General features: G+C 65.4%; 1 protein-coding gene across 3 annotated transcripts; it reads left to right on the forward strand.

Annotated features, from left to right (window-relative positions):
• The first annotated feature begins 3,561 nt into the window (after window positions 1–3,561).
• Window positions 3,562–13,682, forward strand: CTSD (cathepsin D). Of its 3 annotated transcripts, XM_032490227.1 has the most exons (10): window positions 3,562–3,730; window positions 5,814–5,973; window positions 7,872–7,995; window positions 8,549–8,667; window positions 9,945–10,171; window positions 11,864–11,986; window positions 12,369–12,513; window positions 12,599–12,697; window positions 12,779–12,966; window positions 13,118–13,682. In XM_032490227.1, exons 1-9 carry the CDS (start codon window positions 3,663–3,665, stop codon window positions 12,944–12,946), a joined length of 1,233 nt encoding a protein of 410 aa, XP_032346118.1. In that variant the 5' UTR covers window positions 3,562–3,662; the 3' UTR covers window positions 12,947–12,966; window positions 13,118–13,682. The 3 variants fall into 3 exon arrangements, with proteins under 3 accessions (XP_032346118.1, XP_032346117.1, XP_032346119.1); XM_032490226.1 differs by having other exon boundaries at window positions 12,779–13,682; XM_032490228.1 differs by lacking the exons at window positions 7,872–7,995; window positions 8,549–8,667 and having other exon boundaries at window positions 3,570–3,730; window positions 12,779–13,682.
• The last annotated feature ends 740 nt before the right edge of the window (window positions 13,683–14,422 follow it).

Consider the following 14,422-nt stretch of genomic DNA (forward strand, 5'->3'; position numbering starts at 1 on the left):
CCGCCCTCTCCTGCAACTTTCCTCTTTGCTTGGCGTCCAGGCACTGTTCCTGTCCCCCCTGCCCCTGTGCTCTCCTCCGCTGGGTCCCCCTTGAATCTCTAACCTCTTAAAGTCAGGAGGCCTCCGGGGCCCGCTCGTCTGTCTGCACTTAGCTTAGAAACCACTGCATGCGGACGACTCTCAGGTTTCTGCTCAGCTGGTGTCTCCCCACTCAAACCCCAGCCCCAGTAGCCGCTGCCACTCAGCTGGGCCACAACATGTCCCCTGGACATCGCCCCAGCCAGACAAACACCCACAGCAGAGCTCCCGGTCCCCCTCCCCAGCCCTGCCTCCTGCATCCATGCTCATCCCAGCCAATCGCACACTGTCCTTCCAGCTACCCTGGACAGGCCTGGAGTCGGTATCAGTCCCTCTGTTCACCCCGTTTGTCCAGTCCATCAGGCAACGCTGCTGGCCCTGCCTCAAAAGTGCTTCCAGAACCCGCTGCTTCTCAGAGCATCCCTGGCCACCGCCCCAGTCCAGGCCGCCTCCCATCCGGATGGTCACCCCAGCCTCCCAGAGGGTCTCCTGCCTCCAGGGCTCCCACTCCCGTCTCTGCAGGGCAGCCAGAGTGATGCTGTTCAGAGCCTTCCAGCTCATCCCACCCAGGTCCTCTCCATGGATGGACACCCAGGTGACCTGGCAGGACAGCTCCTGACCCCTGACCTTGTCCCTCTTGCCCCCCTGCCTGTGCTCTGCTCAGTTGATTAAATCTGCTCACATGAGGCTTCGATTGCAACACCCCCTTCCTGTCACTTGCTGTCCCTCCTGCCCCAACTTCCCTGATCACGACCTCCTTCCAAAGGCCCGTGTAAGTGACCTGTTTCATTTTGCGTCTGTCTCGCCTGTCTGGAGCATAAGCCCCACCAAGGCAGGGATTATCCTCTGTTCTCGAGATTTCCCCAGCACCCAGAGCACACCTGGCACACAGTGGGTGCTCCAGTCAGGTGGGACGGACGGACACTCAGGGTCCCAGAGGCACTGACCCGCGAGGGGCCCCGTGTAGGTCAAGGGAGTGGCTCTCATCCCTGCTCATCCCCCGACTTCCCCGGGCAGACCCTCGCTGTCTGTGCCTGGGCTCTCCCTCCTTGAGCGTCAAGGGTTGGGCTGGACCGTCTCTAAAGCCTGGCCCCCACCCACAAGGAGCCAGAAACTCAGTAGCCACGCTCCGCTCCTCGCTGGGCTTAGGCCTCCAGCACCCCCTCACCTGCCGCACAGACCTGGGAGCCCCGTTCCCACCAGCCAGGGTTCTGCATGCTACTGGTGGGGGCCCGGCCCAGCCTGGTGCCAGCCTCTGAGTCCCGGCCCACGCACTGCCTACCAGGGAGGGACCCTGAGCTCCTCTCCTGGCAGCCAACCTCGGAGACCAAGGGGTAGCTCTCCTCCCTTCCCTTCCACCCCAGGCCTCTGCTGGCCTTTGGAAAGACGGGGAAACTGGGCATCTCGGAGAACTGGAGGGGGAAGGGGCAGAGAAGGGAGCCATGGGCTGTGCGCACACTCGGGGCCAGCACCTCCTTCGGGGCAGGGGCCGGGGGCCGGGCTCTAGCAACTGTCCCACTCAACCTTCAACACTCCAGGAGGGAGCACTGAGGTCCATGTGGGAAGGGTCTCCCCAAGTGAGTCGGGGGATGAGCAGGGATGAGAGCCACTCCCTTTGACCTACATGGGAGCCCTCGCGGGTCAGTCCCTCAGGGACCCCGAGGGTCCATCCGTCCCACAGGACTGTGGAGCACCCACTGAGTGCCAGGCACGCTCTGGGTGCTGGGGACAGCAGAGTGTCTCTTCTCTGCAGTGAACAGACAGGCAGCCTCTGCAGGGGGATGGGGGCCTCTCCACCCTTCAGACCACCAGAGGGTCCCTTCTCTGCCGCCCTCAGGGGAAAGCCAAGTCTGTCAGGCTGGCTGGGACCAGCTCTGCACACACCCCACCAGATTGGGCCAGACACAACCGTCAAACTTGGGTCAACTTTCCGGCCCCTCTGACCATCCACACTTCCTCTTGCCTGTACCCTCCAGTGGCCTCACCGGCCTGGTAAATGCTTCTGGGAGGAAGCAGCTGGCACACCCTGAGCATGTGTTTCCTTGCAAGTCTGCCTCTGAGCACCATGGATACACACTGCCATGTCCCCCTGGGCACCCAGACCGAGTGTGGTGACCATGGGACACCAGCTGGGACCACCTGCCACCACGTGCCACAGTCCAACCCACCTGGGGCCTGGTTGACTTCTCCGAGATACCAGCCTGCTGGGAGGGAGGCGATAACGTCCACTGCAAAGGTCCTGATTCTGGGCCTGCACCCAGGACACCCTTGGGCCCGAGGAGCTGCGGTCAGACTCTGAGGGCAAGGATTTTTATCTGCTTTACTACTGGCTTTAATCCTCATATTTCAGATCACATCAGGGAGCCCAGTAAATGTTTGTGGACTGGCTGGGCATGGAGGCAGGGCAAGGCAGTGGCCATCAGAATGACAGCATGGTAGCCAGGGTCAGGGCCCTGGTTTATTTGGTGGTTACAGAAAAGATGGGAATTCCAACTCTGCCTGCTGTGAGCCACAGAACCTCACCTTGGCCCCCTTGCCCTTGTGAAGTTTCCTCTGTTCACATCCTGCTCAAATGTCACCTCAGAGAGACCTGTCCCGCAACAGTGGTCACTTCTTGGCACATTTTCCTCTTAGCTTCCTCCTCCACCTTCTCTGAAATGACCTGTCCAAATTCCTCTCCTCTATTAACACCTGGCCCCGCTCTGGCTAGGATGAGGGCAGAGGGATGGATCTGGCCCTCTCCCTGAGCAGCCAGGGATCCTGGCAGGAAGGATGGGTGCGGAGGGCTCACTGTGGCCTCTGCAGTGCCAAGCACTGGCTGGAGCAAGGGACCCCCTCTCCTACCCCTCTGATGCTGGTAAAAACCTAGCAGGAGAGGCCAGAGCTGAGACATACTTCCTTTTCCCCTTGCAGAGCATCCTTTGAGACCTGGCGCCTGTTGGGGTACGAAGGGACAGAGGAAGGAGAACTCAGGGTGACCCCGGGCAGGGCCAGGCCAGGTGCTGCTGTGGGGCGGGGTGCCGGGGATGGGAGGGTTGCGGACACTTGGAGAGGGAGGATGAAGGTGGCTGGAGCCACCAGAGAGGGTTCCTGGGAGACTCCCTGGGCCATGAAAGAGTGGGAGGGAGGGGGTGCCCAGGCGGGGCGCAGGGACAGGGTGGAGCAGGGGACCCCGGGGACCCGCGCGCCTGGGTCTGGGAAGTAGCCACGGCTCCGGCGGCCTCGCCCGGCTGAGGCGACCGGGGGTCTCCAGGCCCGCTCCCCTTCGGCTCAGACCCGGAAGCTGCCCGGGCCCGCCTTCACAAACAGCCCGGCGCCCCCGTCTCCGTGGTTCTCGGCGTCAGGTGCGGGGACGGGCGCGCCCCCGAGCGCCGTGCGCGGGCCCGAGTGGGCGCGTCCGCTCCCGGCCCGGGGTCGCCCCGCCCCGGCCCCGCCCCGGCCCCGCCCCCGCGCCGCCGGCCGCGCCCACGTGACCAGCCCGGGCGCAAACAAGCGGGTCAGCTGACTCAGCTCGACTGCGCCGTCATCCCGGCTATAAGCGCCCGACCTCCTGGGCCCTCAGCTTCGACCCGACCGCCGCCGCCATGCAGCCCTCCGGCCTGCTGCTGCTCGTCCTCGGCCTGCTGGCCGCGCCCGCCGCCGCGCTGGTCAGGTGAGCCCCGTCCCTCCCGCGCCCCGCCGACTCCCGTGCACCCCCGTGCACCCCCGTGCACCCCCGTGCGCCCTGCATGGGATGCCGCTGTGCCGCCCCCGCGGTGTCCTGCAGGGCCCACCCTCGGGCGGGGCTGGGGAACTCTGCAGGTGTGGGGCTCGCTCAGGGCCCCTGCCAGCCCAGAGACCCGTTCTCTCTACCGCTGTGGGAGCCTGGGGGACAGAAGGATGCACGAGGGAGGGTGGCTGTGATTCAGGGCTGACCCAGCCTCCCCAGGACAGACAGGGCGGGGGCCTGCACACGGTGCCCGCAGGTGGGTGGAAGTCGGGAGGCCCAGGTGTAGGCCTCAGAGCTCCCTGAGCTGGGCAAGTCAGTTTTCCTTCTAGGGCTCCCTTTGCCAGCGGTGAACTGGGAGTGGCATCACCTGATTTGTCCCGTGGGATCTTTACACGGGCCCTGGGCCAAGCTGGGAGACCCTCTGGACACCAGGAGGCCCACATGTCCCAGAGACCAGAGGGAGTTAGCCTGAGGGGTCTGGGGGAGGGGCCCCGCTGGCACCAGGCAGTGGGCACCTTCCCCCACTCTGGGGCTGGGGCTCTGTCTCACCAGCAGCAGCTGCCCCAGTGAGGACCATGCCCTCCTCAGGCCTGGGATGGGGGCCACTGTGTCAGGTGAGGCCACTGACCATCAGGCCTGGACCAGGGCTGTGCTCTGCTGTGCCAGCTAGGCTGAGGGTCCCCCCACCCTTCCAGCCTCACAAGGCAGCCTGCTAGCCCAGCAGGGGAGGGATGAGATGCGTGAGCCCACCCCTTCTGCTCCTGCCCCCAACCTTGCACGGGGGCCTTTGTGCCAGGCCTGGGCAGGCATTCTGCCACCTCTGCTGAGGGCCTTTGCCTGTGAGCAGGTGGGTGAGGTCTTGGGGCTGCAGGAGCTGGCTGGGGGCCGAGTGGGACCCGAGCCTTGCCAAAGGGCTGGCTGTGTGGGCTCCTCTGTGGGCTGCGGCCTAGGGGCGAACAGCCCCGTTGGAGCAGGTGTTGGGGAGTAGCTGCAGGCCTGAGCCTGTCCTGGCCCCACCCATGGGCCTTCTCTCAGGGATGGGTGGCAGTGGGGAAGGGCTCCTGGGCCTTCTGGGGGTGGGACAGCTGACCCCAAGCCCCTCACGGCTCCTCCCAGTCCTGTGGGACTGAAGGCTACTGTTCCCTTGGTTCATGGAGGGCGTGCCTCTCCTCCCCCAGGCAAGAACCTCAGCTCTTCCAGCCTATCAGCTCTTAGGCAGGAGTCTCATCTTCCTGGAGCACACCCTTGGCATGCCAGAAAGAGCCAGCTTGACCTTGAACTCCCCAGTCCCCAGGGCTGGGACGGTGTTTCGTCCAGTGGCTCTGTTTGCCCAGGTGGTTCTCCTCTCCTGCCTCCTGGAGCAAGTTCAGACACCTGGGAGGGGGGCCGAGAAGGACCTCTCACTCTGCCCCCTAAGTGCAGGACCCTGGGCTTCTTGCTGCTGAGCAGACCGCCAAGGCCAAGACCACCCAGGCCGGCATGTGTTCTGGAAGGCAGGCTGGAAGCACAGACCCCCAGGGCCCTTGCCCTCCAGGGGCCTGTGTCGTGAGGAGACCATGACTGGGTGCAGGGTGGCCTGGGGCGAGGACTGGAAGGAAGCAGGGTCATGTGAGGGGAACTGGTCAGGGACAGCCTGTCAGAGGGGCTGGAGTGGACGTCCCATCTGATAGCTAGGAGACGGCCACGTGGGAGGCCAGACCGGGAAATGGAGACCATCTCAGGGTGGGATCTGGGTGGAGAGTGGCAGATTCAGCCAGAGAGTCAGGGGAATAGGACTCCTCGGAGGGCTTTGAGCAGGTGTGACAGGTGACCACCGACTCCCCAGCAGCCCCACTGGTCACTGTCCTGAAAGAGACCAGAGTGGGGAGAGGAGACCGGCGAGAGTGTGGTGTTGGAGACGTTGGACCTGCTGGTGACTGCAAAGGGGGAGGAGCAGGCGTGCTAGGCCTCCATTTTGATGGGGGATGCAGCAGCCCCCGCGTGGAGGCCACCCAGCCCTAACGTGCCCCGACCCCTCCCTTGACAGAATCCCGCTGCACAAATTCACATCCATCCGCCGGACCTTGTCGGAGATGGGAGGCCCCGTGGAAGACCTGATCGCCAAGGGCCCCATTTCCAAGTACACCCAGGGGCCGCCTGCTATGACCCAGGGGCCCATTCCCGAGCTTCTCAAGAACTATATGGATGTGAGTTGGGCGGGGGGCGGTCAGCTTGGGGCTGGGGGCCAGGCTGGCTGCAGAAACTGCTACAGACAGGAGCTGCTCTCACAGAAACTTCTGCGTGAGCCAGCGTGGATTTTGGGAAAACACTTGTTCTCAGCCACTGGTGGTTTGGGGTGCCTCACTTGTGCGCTGTAGGGGAGGGGCTTCCACTCAGCCACGCCCCTTCCTGTCGGATTCCCGCCCCCTAGAGATTGAGGGCTCTGACCCTCTGTGTCCTGCCCAGCTCTGGGCTCCCCTGCTCTTGGTCCTAGTCCTTTGGGGACTCCGAGGGTTGGTTGGGGTGGCTTTGGTACCCCCGTGACATCTCCCCCACGGGCCACCAGCTGTCAGCTCATAGCTGGGTGGGCGTCTTCATCCTGATGGCCAGGCTCTGGGGGGTGGGAGACAGCTTCACCCTCTACAGATGAGGGAGCTGGGCGGGGTGGGGAGGAGCCCAAAGTCAGGCCCAGGCCGGCCGGAGGAGCTGTGGGGCGGGGGTCTAGGGGGCTTTGAGCTTCGGTCACCTGGGCCGGCCTGCCTGCCTAGGGGGAGCCGACAGCTCCGGAGCTTCTGGGTTCTTGCCCGTCTGGCTCAAAGGCCCGGGGCCTCCCAGGACCCGCTCCCTGCCCCGCCCTCCTCCTCTCACCACGCCCACTGCTTGTGGAGGGGACACGGTGGCGCAGTCCGGAGGCCACACAGCAGCTGGGGCAGGTCGTCCTGGCCCCAGCTCTGGTGACAGGCTCTGGGCCCCAGCCTGGTACCTCTGGGGCTGCCCGGTGACATCCTCATTGTGTTCCCTGCCCCCCGAGTCTTGGGGAGTCAGCTGCCATCCAGCCTGTGGTCCGCCTAAGTTTGGGACCGGTGGCCGTGCCCTCTGTCCTGCCTGGCTGGAGCCCCAGCCGTGCCAGGAAGCTGTGGCCTCACAGGCATGCGATCAGGCTGGAGGAGGGGGGCCGTCTACCTGGGGCCTGACCGACCAGGCTCCGATCCCCCCGCAGGCATGGAGTTTTGCTGAGTCATCCCCTCCCCCCCTTCCCGAATCTGGACACTTCTGTTGGGTCATGAGTCAGCGGCCACGGGTGCTCCCTGGAGCCAAGTGGCCGGAGTGAGACGCCTGGAGGGACTGGAGCTGGAACCCTGGCCTCGCTGAAGGCCCCACCTCCCTCCCCGCGGTGGGAGTGCCCAGGCAGGCAGGGCCAAAATGAACGCCCACCTGTATTCTGATCTATGAGAGGACCAGAGACAGCGTTTCCCTTGGAGGCTCAGAGGGCGCGTGCCCCCTGCCTGCTCACCTGCGCCCTGGGTCAGTACCCGGGCTTCCCCCAGGCTGCCTCTGTTCCCCCATGGATGGGAAAACTGAGGTTCAGTCCCGCGCAGGGAAGGCAGCGTGGCCAGTGGTGGGAGACTCAGTCTCCAGCCTGGACCTTCTCCCCTTGGCCACCCGGGCTTCTCTGCCTGGGGGTCCTCCAGGCTTGGCCCTGTGGGGCAGGGGCCTGTGGGATCTGAGGCCCCAGAGTCAGGCCCCGACTCGGCCCCCGTGCTGGGGAGGAGGTCTCCCCCTCCAAGGCCCTGGACCCCTGAGCACAGGCCGATCTTCCAGGCAGGCACTTGGACAGACAGGCAGTTGGACGCTGTCTCGGCCACTGGTTTTATCTTTCAAATGAGATGGTTCTTTCCCCAGCCTCACTCTGGTCAGGCAGAGACCCTGGAAGCCAAAGTGTCCACGGGCACCAGGACCAAGGGCTTGGGAGGGGTAGGTGGGGGTGGACAGCCAAGGCAGTAGGTCTGACCCTGGGCCCCTCCTCTGGCGTGGGCCTTCTCTCAGCCCCATGGGGAGGTGGGGCGCCCCAGCCGCAGCCCTGACAGGCCCCGCCTGCCCCCAGGCCCAGTACTATGGGGAGATTGGCATCGGGACGCCCCCGCAGTGCTTCACCGTGGTCTTTGACACTGGCTCCTCCAACCTGTGGGTCCCCTCCATCCACTGCAAACTGCTAGACCTCGCCTGCTGTAAGTCCTGCCCGACACCTCTCCCATCGAGACGCAGGGAGACCAAGGGCCGGGCCCAGCCCAGCCCCTATCGGCTATAGACTCGGAGGATGGGCTCTGGGCCCACTGCCCGGCCTCACCCGTCTCTGCCAGCCCTGGGGTGCCGCTGTGGGCCAGGCTGCTGGGGTGCCAGGGCAGAGGGCAGCCCCGGACCTTCATTGGTCCTGCACCAGCACCTCTGGGCAGGATGCTATTCCTGTCTCGGCTGCACCAGACAGGTGGCCCCTCTGCCCTGTCCTGCCCAGGGCTCCCCACCTCTGGATGAACCTGTTCCCGCAGCCTTGCTCCCATCTGGGCTGGGACCGGGCTGGCCAAGGATGGTGTAAACTGTGGGCTGCGCCGCCCACTGGGCTGAGGCCGAGGGTGGGGGCCACTGGCTCATCCTGCCCTGGGAGGGCGGCTTGGGGAGAGGCTCCATGGCAGGCAGCTGGGGGCCCGCACAAGGCGGTCCAGGCCTCCTAGTGGAGGTCGGGGCTGGTGGGTAGCAGGCTGATGGGCTCCCTGGCGGGCGCAGGGATCCACCACAAATACAACAGTGGCAAGTCCAGCACGTACGTGAAGAATGGCACCACGTTCGACATCCACTACGGCTCCGGCAGCCTCTCCGGGTACCTGAGCCAGGACACCGTGTCGGTGAGGGGCCTGTGGGGGTGGGGCTGTGCCTGCTCCGGGGGTGGGGGGGTGCTCTGGGCCTGGAGGTGGGAGGGAGCTTGACGTGCTTGGCAGTGCGAGGAGGGGAGGGGACAGGACAGGACGGGGCGGACGGGGTCCCGTCGGGGAAAGGGGGCGGGGGGACACGGGGCGTAGTGACTCAGGCACAGGTGGGGCACTGGGGGTGGTCTGGGACCAGGACCTGGTGAGCGACTGAGCAGAGGAGTGGGGGAAGGTCGGGTTCCACTCCAGTGTGTTGGGTTTAAGGTGCCAGTTTGGGGCTCGGGGTCTGGCGTGTTCAGGGTCCGGCTGCGGGGGACGTTTGGGAAGGACTGGAGCCGCTGGCAGGGAGCGCCTTCAGAGGACACTGGGGAGGGCTGCGGGGCTGAGCCTGCAGGACGCGGCCTCCTCCCCTGAGGAGGGGCGAGCGGGTCCTCCTCACACCTCTGCACAGGCTCTTGGGTGGAGCTGCAGGTGCCAAGCCACAGCACGGGCCCAAACTGCAAGTTGGGGGGGGGGGGGGGGAGGCAAAGCAGAAAACAGTGCCCCCCTCCCCAGGTGGGGCAGGGAGGTTGCAGGCCTGGGGGTCCGGGAGGGAGGGCCCTTCCTCCAGCGGCCCGTTCCTGACAATCTTGGCGGGTCAGGGGCTCTGAGGCTCCCTGCGGGCCGTCAGCCTTCTCCTCCATACCTGCTTGTCCAGGTTTATCTGCGGGGCTCTCGGCCAGTTTCTCTCTGGGCTGAGACAGGATGTCCCCAGCGTCCCCCCTCCTCCCAGCGTCAGCCCCAAACGGCCGTCCCTCCCCACATCCTGCTCCGCTTCATTATCTTTGCGGCCTGTGCTCCTCGCTGCGGGGTGAGGGGAGCATGGCCTGGGGTCTGCTGAGCAGGGTCGGGTCACAGGGTTCCCTGTCTCCCAGGTTGGGCCGAAGGGCGGGAGCAGGCCAGGGTGCGGAGGGCCCGAGCCCAGCAAGGAGCCCCCCCTCCGTGCCTGTGGCATCTCTGTGGTTGAAACAGTCCTGGCGGAGTGTGGGCCCCACACTGCCATCCCCCACATCCCCGGCACTGTCTGGCTAGGGTCCCCAGCTCTTTCTTCTGGGCCCCCTGCCCATCTTGAGTCCCCATGTGTCAGGTGCTGGGCCACAGTGGAGCGGGTTTTGTAGCCCTAGCTGCCTGTGCAGGGGTGGGAGGTGGTGGCCCGCCTGGGGCCCAGCGTCGGGCTTGGCGGTCCACGTGGCCCGCTGACCCCCCGTGGCCCTCAGGTGCCCTGTAATTCGGCGGTGGCGACCCTGGGTGGCGTCAAGGTGGAGAGGCAGACGTTCGGGGAGGCCACCAAGCAGCCAGGCATCACCTTCATCGCAGCCAAGTTCGACGGCATCCTGGGCATGGCCTACCCCCGCATCTCCGTGAACAACGTGCTGCCCGTCTTCGATAACCTGATGCAGCAGAAGCTGGTGGACAAGAACATCTTCTCCTTCTACCTAAACAGGTGGGGGGGTCCCACCTTCCCGGTGCTCCCTGCTGGCCATCGGGCCACCGCTCCTCACCTCTGACTGCAGGAGGGGTTGGCGCCCTTTTACAGATGGACAAACAGCCCCTACAGAAGGCTGTGTCTCAGTGGGGTCTCCCAGTGGGAGGTCCTGGGGACTTGGGTCCCGCTGGCCCAGGGGGCTTGTCAGGGCCCCTCGCGAGTCAGTCCACCAGATGTTCCCAGGCCTGTTGATGGGCAGACGTGGCCCTGGCCCCTGGGTCTCTTCCAGCTGAGAGGGGACAAGGCCACAAGCCTTGATCTGTGATAGGTCTGTGGGCAAAGGGGCTGGGCTTTTCCCATGGGAAGTGACCCGGGGGGTGTGGGCTTCAGGCGGGGTGGGCACGGGGTGGTGCTGCATGGGCCCCCACCCCACAGGTGCTGCTGCCCTGCAGGAGCTATGCCTTGTGCCCTTCCTGCCTGGGAGGGGGGTCCTTGGAAAGGAGTCTCACTCCTCTAGCCTCCGGCCATTTCTCAGGACAGTGCCATGGGTCCTGAAAGGAAGCCCCAGACAGGAGGAGTGATGCAGTGTCAGGAGGGTGGGCCAGGGCAGGGTGTGAGCCGGGTGGCCCGCTGTCCCTTGCTGCTCCTAGTCACCGTGCCTGCACGACCCCCTCCAGGGCCCACTGGGTGCTCGGGGTCTGACCAGCCCAGGGTCCCCTCCCCTCTGGCTCAGCCCCCGCCCTCGGCCTAGCCCTCTGCCTGGATGCTGCCCCTTGCCCCTTGCTCGGTCAGTGGCCAACACGCAGCAGTTGCTCAGGGCAGAGCCCCCCACTAGATGCTGGGGTGGAGGTGAACAGGTGGGGCCGTTGCCCCGTGAGGGGCAGAGGATTCAGGAGGTGGACGGGGGATAGGTGTCCAAGCACTGGGACTCCCCGGGTGATGGCAGGAAGTGGGGGTGGGGTCGGGAGATGGAGGCCCCCAAGGGCAGGGCTGAGTGTCGGGTGAGGAGGGGGACAGGAGGTGTGGTGTGCTTTGCACATGTGGGTTTTGGAGGTGATGGGAGGTGGAGGCCATTGTGGTGGCCAGAGGATAAGGCTCGCTAGGTGCTTCTGAGGTCCATGGACAGCCCGGGGGACGGTGCTTAGCTCAAAATGCAAGCGTGAATAACAGTAGAGGCGAGGAGAGTCATCCAGCAGCTCAGGCTGGGGGTAGAGAAGCTGAGATCCGGAAGGGGAGTGAATCATGCAGCGCCTGGGTGGAGAGCCTTCCCTGGAGCAGCAAGTGCAAAGGGCCTGGGGCAAGAACAGCTGGCTCAGCTTCTCTCAGGGCTGCTCGACACTTCCTCCTGGAAGCCCTTAGATTTTCTTCCAGGCAGATGAGGTCTCCCCTCCTGAGCTCTGAGCCTTCACTTCCCGACCTGCCCACTGGCCCGACCCTGGCCATTCTCAGCTGACAGGGCAGGAGCCCTTACAGCTCCAGCAGGATCTTGCGGGGCTGTGAGATCAGAGCCTCTCCCTCAGGGGACAAGGAGGTGCCATCCCTTCTTCTGTCCCTTCTGGGTCTTTTTACTCCTGCGCTCTGAGAGGCCTTCCGAGATTGCCTCAGCCCTTCTGACTTGGCCCCGCCCTGTTCCCGTCCCACCCAGTCCTCAGGCTGGACCTGTGGTCCCAGAGTGGGCAGGGCAGCCGACTCCCTTGCCTCTCCCCTCAGGGACCCAAGTGCACAGCCCGGGGGCGAGCTGATGCTTGGGGGCACTGACTCCAAGTACTATAAAGGCCCACTGACCTACCACAATGTCACCCGCATGGCCTACTGGCAGGTCCACATGGAGCAGTGAGTACTTGGCAGGGACCCCTCACTGGTCCTGCAGGGGGTGTGGCTTGTGGGGGCCCCTCCCCCAGCCTCCCCCTCCTTAGGGCTTTGGGGGAGGAGGGGGGCTGGGCAGGATGGACCCTGGCCCCTGTGTCCCACTGGCCCTAGGTGCCTCTTGCTAAGCTCTTGGCCCCTGGGCTCTGGCCAGTGTCCTCTCCTCCTCATGGCTACTTGGGTGGCTGTTAACCTGTTCTTGCCTCTAGAGCCCTTCCCCTTCCATCCCACGCAGCTCTGCTCATGGCCAAGTCCTGCTGCAGTGGGAGCAGGATGGGGGCTCCAGATGGCCCTGGGAGGTGGCTCACCCCGAGCCCAGGCTGGGGGACTCACACCCCTTCCCCTGCAGGGTGGACGTGGGCACCAGCCTGACTCTGTGTAAGGGGGGCTGTGAGGCCATTGTGGACACGGGCACTTCCCTCATCGTGGGCCCCGTGGAAGAGGTGCGCGAGCTGCAGAAGGCCATCGGGGCCGTGCCGCTGATCCAGGGCGAGGTGAGCGGGCTGGCGGGGCGGGTGGGGCAGACAGGTGCCCCAGGCCGCTGTGCCCCGCATCCATGCTGTTCTCTTCCTCCTTCAGTACATGATCCCCTGCGAGAAGGTGTCCAGCCTGCCCGAGGTCACTCTGAAGCTGGGGGGGAGAGGCTACAAGCTGTCCTCGGAGGACTACACACTCAAGGTGAGTGGGAGAGGGCGGGCAGGGCACCGGCCCGGACCTCTGAGGCCGGTGGCCTGGGTGGTGACCGGCATGGCCGTCCAGGTGTCGCAGGCTGGGAAGACCATCTGTCTGAGCGGCTTCATGGGCATGGACATTCCCCCGCCCGGCGGGCCCCTCTGGATCCTGGGCGACGTCTTCATCGGCCGCTACTACGCCGTGTTCGACCGGGACCAGAACCGGGTGGGCCTGGCTGAGGCCGCCAGGCTCTAGCTGGGCACCCCGCTGGCAGAGTGAGGAGGAGAGAATGCAGGGGGGGGAGGCCACACCCCCACCTCCTGGCCACCCCGCCCCCCACACTCAGCTCACACTCACACTCACACTGGAGGCACCGGCCTGTCGGGCTCACTGTTCTGTTCTGTGGTTTTCCCCTCCCTGGTTCAGAAACGCCGCCTGCTTGTCTGTCTGTCTGTCTGACGGAAGGACGGGCCCAGGGAAGAGACTCTGGGCAGCTCCAGGGCACAGACTCCTTTCTCTAGCTCGGAAGACCCCGTCCCCCGGGCAGTGGCCAGCTGTGTGTCGGAGGACGCCTGCCCCGCCGAGTTCTCTCCCCAGCCTGCGCCTTGGGGTCCTGGCTGCCTGGACGGTGCCCTGGGCAGAGCCCCGCCCTGAGCCGGGCTGTGCACTTAGCTCCTCCTCCGTCCAGCTTGGGGCCTGGCACTTGGCGTCGCCGCCCCCACCTGTCCATTTGTCCTGGACCTGGTGAGGAAGGGGCCGGCTGAGGCCCGCAGAAGAGCTGGCAGGGGTGGCAGGGGACAAAAGCCAGTCTTGTGAGGCCTGTGGTGAGGCCACTGGGGCCATCCTGGAGGCATTCAGGGCCTCACGGGCCAAGGTGTGGGACAGGAGGGAAGGGGCAGAGGGTTGGGAAAGCCTTCCCTGCGGCTGCCCCCTCTTGAATGGCTGGGAGCCAGAGTTGGCATGGAAAAAATAAAACTGGCCTCCTCCCGTGTGTGGGCGTGTCTTGTGCTCCTTGGGGAGGGTGGTTCTGAATCAGGAGGTGGGGACAGAGTTGTCGCGGTTGGTGCCCTGCTGCCGGTTCAGAGGACTGGCCCAGCCAGCCTAGGGGGCGCGCCTGGGAGAGCCCCAGCCAGGCTCACCGGCCAGGCCCCCTGCTCCGCGCACAGGCCCCCAGGGCTTTGACTCTGCCCGGCCCTGTGGCCACTGGCGGGGTCTGGCCCCTTCGGGGGCCTGGACCAGCGGCCATCAGGACGTGACCGTGGCTGGAGGCTGCAGGGTGGGGCCTGGCACAGGGCTTCTCGAGTGAGTATCTGCACTGAGGCACGATTTTCAGGCCCAGGCGACTGCCTTCCATGCTTTCTTGGAGAATGTTCCACGAGCAGCGGGGTCTGCAGTGTTCCCTGATCCCCCCGGGGCTCCATCCAGCTGGTGGGGCACACCTGAGCGGGGCCTAGGAAAGGGTTGACGGCCCCGGGGTGGCTTGCCCCCTGTCTGGGCCTCCCTGTCAGCCCTTGGAGGCAGTGTCTCCACGGCTCGGCAAGCTGTGTCAGTGCTAGAGCAGGCCTGCCTGGGGTTCAGGGCTCGCAGGGTCCAGGGATCTGAGTTAGGAATCCTCTCAGGCTAGTCACCTCCCGGCTGGTCTGGCCTGTTTGGCTTCAGGGGAAGTGGGGGGGCGGGGTCAGAAGCTGCACAGCCAGGAGGGTTTGAGGGGTGAGTAGGAGTTTGCAAACC

Source organism: Camelus ferus, chromosome 10 (assembly GCF_009834535.1).
Source record: "Camelus ferus isolate YT-003-E chromosome 10, BCGSAC_Cfer_1.0, whole genome shotgun sequence".
In the NCBI taxonomy this organism is placed as follows: Eukaryota; Metazoa; Chordata; class Mammalia; order Artiodactyla; family Camelidae; genus Camelus; species Camelus ferus.

Bases quoted from the DNA above. Each gene is read 5' to 3' on its own strand.
- CTSD (XM_032490226.1), top strand. From the start codon at position 3,663: ATGCAGCCCTCCGGCCTGCTGCTGCTCGTCCTCGGCCTGCTGGCCGCG. The intron at 10,172-11,863 runs GTGGGGGGGTCC...CTCTCCCCTCAG, and splicing joins TTCTCCTTCTACCTAAACAG to GGACCCAAGTGCACAGCCCG. The intron at 11,987-12,368 runs GTGAGTACTTGG...CTTCCCCTGCAG, and splicing joins TGGCAGGTCCACATGGAGCA to GGTGGACGTGGGCACCAGCC.